At 30.7% G+C, this 8,424-nt stretch overlaps 1 protein-coding gene across 1 annotated transcript; it reads left to right on the top strand.

The window, feature by feature from the left end:
* Positions 1–288: 288 nt before the first annotated feature.
* On the top strand, positions 289–3,096 carry LOC145168579 (L-galactono-1,4-lactone dehydrogenase 2, mitochondrial-like). Its single transcript, XM_079087360.1, has 7 exons — positions 289–690; positions 763–828; positions 934–1,117; positions 1,208–1,323; positions 1,405–1,797; positions 1,875–1,984; positions 2,659–3,096. Exons 3-5 carry the CDS (start codon positions 1,079–1,081, stop codon positions 1,502–1,504), a joined length of 255 nt encoding a protein of 84 aa, XP_078943486.1. The 5' UTR covers positions 289–690; positions 763–828; positions 934–1,078; the 3' UTR covers positions 1,505–1,797; positions 1,875–1,984; positions 2,659–3,096.
* The last annotated feature ends 5,328 nt before the right edge of the window (positions 3,097–8,424 follow it).

The following is an 8,424-nucleotide window of genomic DNA, read 5'->3' as shown; positions in this document are numbered from 1 at the left end:
GTTCGGCGCGTACAATACATACAAAACTATCTTCTAGCAAATTATATATAAATATTTTTTTGAACAGCGTATTCCATTTATAATCATATTAATTTTAGGTTCCTTACAAAACAGTAATGCCTTGCTATTGGACCATTTTTAACTTTTTTTATTTTTATTTTTTATAATTATTCTTAGTTTGAGAGTCCCGTATACACGTGGTGTCAACAGCAGATCCCCGTCTACGTGTTATCTTCTCAAGAACCCACCACCCATACACACTCCCACTTCATACGCAGCTTATCTCGATGCTTCCCACCGCATCGAGATTTCATCGCCTCTCTCATTCACTCTCTTCCACTATCTTCTCGATTTTGTTTCTCCTCTCATGGAAGCGTTACGCCGTTCTTGAATGCCGGATAGCCCACTATGTCTGTCACCGGTAGAGGATAAGTCAATGAACGTTGACCGAGGAAAGGGAATTGTTCACCCAGATAGTTGCAGCTAGGCAAAAGAAAGATGGGGGAAATTGGATGTCGATTGCCAGTTGTGGACACTGACTCACGCTTCCTACTGTTTTCATTTTGCTTTGCTTTACACTTCTTTGTCTGTCGCCTCCCATTAATGGTTCGAAGATGACATCGTCAGCTTTTCCAAGACCGCCTGCCTTCTTACCCAGTGATGGTCATTGTGGCTGAAATCGGTTCGGTGGTGATAATCAATCCATCTTATTTCTCTTATTCCATCCTTCAGGTAAAAACCCTAACTTTCTGTTTGAAGCAGGACCAAAATTGGTTTCTAGGGTTAGGCTTTATCTACCGTATTCAAGAGATACCAGTGAAGCAAGAGGTGTTTTTTATTCTATTAGTTTTTAGTTTGACTTACTTCATTGCACTTTGTGCACCATTCACCTCACATTTTATTGTTGTTGTTTACTCGATGTACTATGGGCAGAACACGAAGCTTGAAGAGGGTTTTATGGTGGCCGCTTTTGGAGATAAGTACACAGAATACATGAATAAGGTTAGGTACATGTTTATCCGTTTTCTTTACTTAAATTTTTTATGATTTATGATTACAGGCAGAAGAAAAAGCGCCTATGTTTCAACAGTTTCCTGTTATTATGATTACAGATCAGGTTCTTCTGCTATCCACTCTCTATGCTCTTTCTTATACATGATAAACAGTATGAAGTTAAAACCATTTGTCTAATGTTATGTTCATGTAGTATGAAGACTCATTTTGCCAAGAGGCTGCAAGGAAGACAGTTCTTGTGGAGAAGCTTCAGGAGAAAGCTTTGCAGCCTCTTCGTCATCCATACAAGGAATCATTAGTAAAGTACAGGTAAGTTTATCGTTTCTTCTTGTATCAACTGTATAGTACCAGGGAAAGTGAATTTACATAAATACCCTCCTTTATTTTCAGACGCCAACCAAATGAAAACGAACCAAAGCTTTTAGACCTTACATTTATTGAACTAAGAGACAAGTTACTATCCCCTGATCCACTTAAGAAAGACCAATGAAGCAGAATCTGAATTTTTGGAAGAGGTCGGAGGGATACAGGGTAGGGTGGAGTGAGGAAATTTTAGGGTTTGACTATGGTGGTCAACAGTGGCTCTCTAAGACATGTTTTCCAGCTGGAACTTTTTCAAAACCAAACATGAAATATCTTAAATTTATTCAGGAAGTTGTGGAGTTGATAGAGAAAGAAGAGATTCCTGCTCCTTCACCTATAAAAAAACAAAGATGATCTGCTTCTAGCAAAAGCTTGATGAGTCCTGCTTCAACTGAATCAAATGATGATATTTTCTCATGGGTAAGTCTCTTTTTTCATGTTAAAGATGTTTAAAAAATAATCATGTATTATATTAAACTTGGTTTTTTATATAACAGATGCTCGACAAAGGAAACAAATAACAGAAGAATTCTTCCATTATAAGCACCTCATTCAAACATGCTTTTAGAATCTGTATTCAGCTTTTGAACATTGGGCCAAAATTGAGGTATATTTCATAAACCAGATTCTACTTATGTTTCTTGTAGTAGCATATTTAATAAGTTGTTCTTTTTGTATTAAGTCAAAAGAAACACCCGTATGTAGTTTATATGATTAACTTGTGTGTTAAGTCTATTAAGAATGAAGGGATAATCACAAAAATGGTATAGACAATACCATTTTGGTAATTTTTTTTATTATCCTTAAAAAGAAACTATACTTAATCGATTTAGTAAGTTAAATTTTTTCTATATTGATTAAGCTATTATACTTTTTTGCCTGTTTTAAGAAAACCAAAATTTTCTGTTTACCTGATTTTTGAATTAAAAAAAAAAATAGAAAAGTACCACATGATTTCACAATTTTAAAGTTTTAGCCACTGAATTGTTGTTTTTTTATGATTAAATGGTTAACAAATAATACTTTAGTTGTTAAAGTGATAATATGATATCAAAACCGGAAAAAGAAGAAACTGTTATTTGAAATGTTCAAAAAAAATAAAAATATAAAGCTTCAAATTTCAATTATTAAAATAAAATGCAAGTGTAATTTTTTTTTCCCTGTTGACTGTAAAAGTCAAATTTGTCCCCCTGGAACATATTACTAGCATTTACCTTGACATTTGATCTCTTTATTTCTGATACGTATTTGGGTATTTTATTTTATTTTTGTGATTTGCAGGCCAATATACTTATTAATGTACTGCACCGGATTTGTCTACATTTAAACGTGTTGTTGCGAATCCAATAGTTAAGATAGTCGAAAATGCCCTTGCAGTATCTAAATACCATCCATAATAAGGCTCCAAACATTGAAATCTGAAAAGATGATCTCATTGTGGATGCATAAAGGCTGGGATTGAAGTTCTGTGGATTTCCGAGTTATGTGGTCTGGATAGCTGTCGCTTTTGGAAGTGATGTTGTTGCTGCTTTTATTTGTAACTCACTTTTGGATGATATCTGTTTTATCTGAGATCTGAATAACCGATAAAGGAAGGCAATCTATAACATGATGCTTCATTTCTTTTATCCTTACATTAATATCTTTGTATGATCCTATAGTGGTTGTTTTTACATGAGAGTTATTAAATTAAATGTTGTGTATTTGTTGTAACTTCAACTGTTTTTCAAATAAGTTGGCATTCCCGTAAACTCTTGACCCATGCGAAGCATAGGTTCTTCTCTACTTGTAATCAATTGTTTGTGAGGCTCTTGAATTATGACATAAAGGCTTTAATACAATTCCTTTGCACATCGTTCTTGTGATATAATTTTCATTTGATTTTGTATAAAATGAATTTTATTACTTTCTCAATAAGTTATAATAAAACATTATTTTTATTTTTTACATTTTGTTCAAATATGTTCTATCAACATTAGAAAATTATATTCGGATTATACATAAACTAACCCGAAACAATTAGATGGTAATTCGGAACAGGTTTCACGTAGGCTTATCGGAATCCGTAAGTGAATAATACGAAATATAAAATATAAATTCAAAAATCAATAAAACAAATATAATAAAATTTAAAATTAAATAATGTATTACAACATTAGATAATATATTTAAAAAAAGTTAAAAAAAAATTAAAAAAATATCAATATAAAATTTAAAGATAATAAAATAAATAAATAAAACTATTTTTAACTTCCATATTATATTTAACCATATCGGCCACCTATTACCATCACAAAGATCTCGTCAGAAAGTCATGAACAATCGAATTATAAAGGTGCACAAACAAGAACACGTTTTAAAAAATCAAGTATTTTATTATTTGCTTCGAAATATATTTTATTATTTGTTGCGTCGAAATATTATTTTATTATTTGTTGCATCGAAAGAAACAAATAATTAATTTAAATAAAATAATAATAAATAATAAATAAATATATTTTTTTCTAAATTTTACAAAAGAAACAAATAATTAATTTAAATAAAATAATAATAAATAATAAGATTTTAAAATATAATATAAACTATATTAAAAAAACATAATTATTAATAAAGTTAATGAGAATGAAATGACATAAATCATTGTATATTTATAGATAAAAAAATTATTATGTTATGATTACCATTAAATAAGGAAAAAAGAAACATAATCATTAGGAGGTAGTATTAGATTATGAAAGGGGTACAAATAGATGGACCGTCCATGATTCGGTAAGGAAGCTAAAACAAAGGATTATAGTATTCGATAATTTATTCAACCACCATATATCATGTGTTATGGGACTCGAGTTACGAACTGAATTACTAAAAAGCATACTTCCAATTAAAAACAAAATAAAGAAATTAATTAATGACAATATGGTGTGTTTGATTGGTACCTGATACTTCATTACCATTTGTGTGGATGTGTGACACTAAAAAAAACTGTCAAAAACTGGTGTTATACCAAATCAGTGTCGGCAAGACAAAATAATATATCATACTGCTTTAAGACCAATTTTATGCACCTATAGTAAGCTTTTTCACAAGAACAATATGTCAAACTCTTATTATTAGTATTGTTATTTTTTTTTGGAATATTCTTAAAATTACCAAGTGAGTTTTAGGGATAAAGATAACAAACAAGTTTTGTTCAATATAGCAAAATGACCAAGTTAGAAAGACTATATTTTGAAGTCCATTTTGTTTATTTTATAGTTATTTTATATCATATAAAAATATTTTCTGAAAAAAAAAAATACAATTCAAAGTAGATATTTGAGACGAAAAATTTGACATTTGTCGGTTATTCTTCAAATTTCCAATTTGTTTGTGGAATTTTGTAGTTATTTATTTTGTTTAATTTGTAGCTTAAATGCAAACATGCTTAATCCATAGAGTGCAACAAAAATGTTTTGATGCATTCATTATCACTATCTTTTGGGTTATTTGTTTTACGATAGAATTATACAATCAACAAAGTAATATATATATATATATATATATATATATATATATATATATATATATATATATATATATATATATATATACATACATACTAGTAGCGTACCCGCGCAATGCGGCGACGGCTATTAATTTGTTTGTGCGATTAATTTTGAGGTGTGGATTATTTTCATTTCGTTGAGCGTCAAATAGTTTGCTTTCTAGTAATTGTTGCATGTGGGTTTATAGGTCTTTTTATCGTTATACAGTTTTGTTTCGGCAATTAGTTTCATTTCAGCCATATTATTATCCATAATATACCTCGTTGTTTTCGATTAAAAAGAAAAATACACTGAATCGATTTTGTAAAGTAACGCAATGTAAAAGTGTATATTCCAATAGATTTGGGGAACCATTTTTTTTTGAAACGTTTGTTGGTTCTCTTAATATTATTTATTTGTGTGTTTAGGCATATGTAATGAAAATCTCCATTAGAAATAAAAGTATCATGTAAATAGTGGAGGGGTGGACGGTGAATATATTTGTTGTTCAACAAAAATTTTGTTTTGAAAAAACTATTTGGTTTCAATTTTTAAGGTTTGTGGTTTTGGATTTTGGTTTTAAGGGAATAATAGTGCAAAATAACAGTCATTAGGGAGACTTAAATGATTCGTACACAACAGTTTTTTGTCATAAACAACAATTCATACATTATATAGTTGTACAATATAACATTTTAAAACACCGATTGTTGTGTACGGAGAAAAATTGTTGTGTACGGATGAGCTCCCATTTTAAAATAATCGTCCTCACGCACATTTTGTTATAATACTTGTTTGTGTATTTATATGTAATATAAATAACAGTTAAGTATTACTAAATAAAAAACTATTATACATTTTAAATTTTAGACAAATATATTTGAAATTTTATAGCTTATAAAATTTATTTCGTAAACAACAAACTTGATCTCAAAATCTACACTTATTTACAAGTTTATAGCTTATATTTATTGTTTATGTAATATAGTTAAAAAATATAAAAGTTATTAGAAACGATGAAATGGTTAACGTAATTAATTAGATATTAATATTTTATATACAATTATAACATAATTAATTTAAAATAAAATATGTGGTTTCTACTATAAAACAAAAAATATAAATGAGCTTTGGGCCACATATAACATTACGCATATATACACAGACATATATATATTTATAACATGACAACCCTAAACCTAATTAGTTTCGTCCTCTTTACACAGCCGCCTCGATACATCCTTATGGCATGACTCCGGCACCAAGTCCTTGACCCTATACACGACGCCGCCACCACCTGGTCTTTGTCCATTACCGTCATCATCAACCTCCCCTGCACATTAGCCCTAAAATCTTCCATCTCGAATCTTGTCTTCGGCCTTAGTATCCGCCAACCAGCGGCAACTGAAATTACACCACCAGTCGTCGGGCAGCAACCACCGACTACTTTTTCCGCAACACTATTGATGACACAGGCCACAATCGGCGACGGTCTAACCATCTCCGACAAGTATCCCCAAAGCAGCATATAGAGTGTAAGAGAATTTGTGTTCTTGTTTTAGAATCTGTAGCAGTTTCAGTTTGTTGGACTGATTTCCGTTTGTGTTTGTAATTAGAAAATTTTCATTCGTGTTTTGTATTTTTAAAAAGGAATAAATCCGTTTCTTTTTCTGTTTGTGATCAAAACTGGGTTTTTTATGTATCATGCTCTCTTCTAAGTACTCTTTCTTTATAAAGTTTTATTATTTAGTAATCAAGGTTCGATTATAAGAATCCATAAACATGAATGTTTCGATTTTGTATCTAAGATTGGGTTGTAAAGGCTTCCATAAAACAATAAGAACTAATTTCCATGTGTGTTTGTTTCGTTCATATATATTTTGTTTTTAATGTATTCTATACCTCGAAGTTTATAACTTGCTTGTCATTTAATGATTTAGTTAATAATAAAAGCAGTTTTCTTTCATCCCTGATTTATCTATATTACTACATTGCAAAAATAAAGATACATAAGTACCACTTTTGCAATATTTTTTCATTTTGAATAGACATGGAAGATTATCCCACATTATCATGTATGAAATTGATTCTAAAAACCTTCAAAGGGAAAAAATCAAAACACTAATGCTGGATATATTCTTTTACAGAATTGAATTTACACACAAATCAAACATAATTTACGTTGTGCATTTTATATATGTTTATACTTGATACAAATCTACAAAGATACATCAATATTAACACTATAAGTAACAACAATAACCTTGTTACAATACAAATTACAAAAATCACAAATGTTGTATTTTGTGACAGAAAAGTGCTGATGGTGAAACAAATACAAGTTGAATCTTGATACAACGTTCACGAAAAGAAACAAAGAGAAGGAATGGTGATTTCAACATAACTGCATTATGATGCTATCGATTTAAGGGGGGAGAGATACTTGTAGTTAAGAGGAGTAAAGAAATGGTTGTGAAAGTGGCTTTATTTATGCATGTTAAGATGAAGTTTGATTGGTTGAATTTTGTTCACGCGGATCAGTAACTTAATGAGCGGTTTTGATTGTATTAATATAAAATTAAGGGTCAAGATGTCATCTTCATGTGAGAGTCAATGTGATTTTAAGAGATTGAATTTGATTGGTTGCTTTTGTTTCACATGGATAGTCATCTTACACCCTTTATTTTGAAATCAATGGTCATAATGTCTTTTCCTTGTTTTTTAAGACAATAGTCTTAAAATGGTGAAGGCCCACATTTATAAACTCTTTATAAGATGGTATATATATATATATATATATATATATATATATATATATATATATATATATATATAACAAATTACACGCATGGTCTTTTACGTTTTGGTTTTTCCCTAAAGTAGTCCCTACGATGGTTTTTTCCCTCAAATGGTACCTACAGACGTTAAGTTGCATGTGAATAGTCCCCGAGTTGGATGTCTGTCCATTCCAACGTTAACCTGCCCCCATGTGACTTGCACATGAGGGCATTTATGTCATTTTACCATAAAGGACATTTTCTGAACAGCTAACTTAATAACTTTAATCATTAAGGTAGCGGGGTTGAGTTTCAGACATTGACTTTCACCCTTTATCTCTTTCCTCAAGAAAACCTCTTGATCATCCTCTCTTCTTCAATCGTCAGTTCTTATCGTCGTAGGGCAACTTAGTTCAACTTATTCAAGGGTTTGTTGAGGAAAATGGTGCTCACATTGTGGTCGTTACGTCCATGCTACACCCAACCACTTGACCTACGTAAAGAATATGGTAAGCACAAACCTTGTAATGGTAGGGTTGACGAAATGTTGTACACGTGTAATTTTGCTTTTCTCCATCTGTAACATTTTTTTCTTGAATTTTCACCTTAGGTTCTATTTCAAGCTTTTGCACATTCAATGTAAATCATGGGGGTTCGTTCACAAATACGGTATCTAGAAGGGCGTACATGAATAGGCTTGTGGATCACTTTGATTTTGTGGACATGGATGTGTTTCCAGTCCACGA

This window comes from Lactuca virosa, chromosome 4 (assembly GCF_052849685.1).
Source record: "Lactuca virosa cultivar CGN04683 chromosome 4, Lactuca_virosa_CGN04683_v6, whole genome shotgun sequence".
NCBI lineage: Eukaryota > Viridiplantae > Streptophyta > Magnoliopsida > Asterales > Asteraceae > Lactuca > Lactuca virosa.
Note: the sequence above shows the minus strand (reverse complement) of the source record. Positions and strands in the feature narration are given on the sequence as shown.

Bases quoted from the DNA above. Each gene is read 5' to 3' on its own strand.
- LOC145168579 (XM_079087360.1), top strand. From the start codon at position 1,079: ATGTTTCAACAGTTTCCTGTTATTATGATTACAGATCAG. The intron at 1,118-1,207 runs GTTCTTCTGCTA...ATGTTCATGTAG, and splicing joins TTATTATGATTACAGATCAG to TATGAAGACTCATTTTGCCA. The intron at 1,324-1,404 runs GTAAGTTTATCG...CTTTATTTTCAG, and splicing joins GAATCATTAGTAAAGTACAG to ACGCCAACCAAATGAAAACG.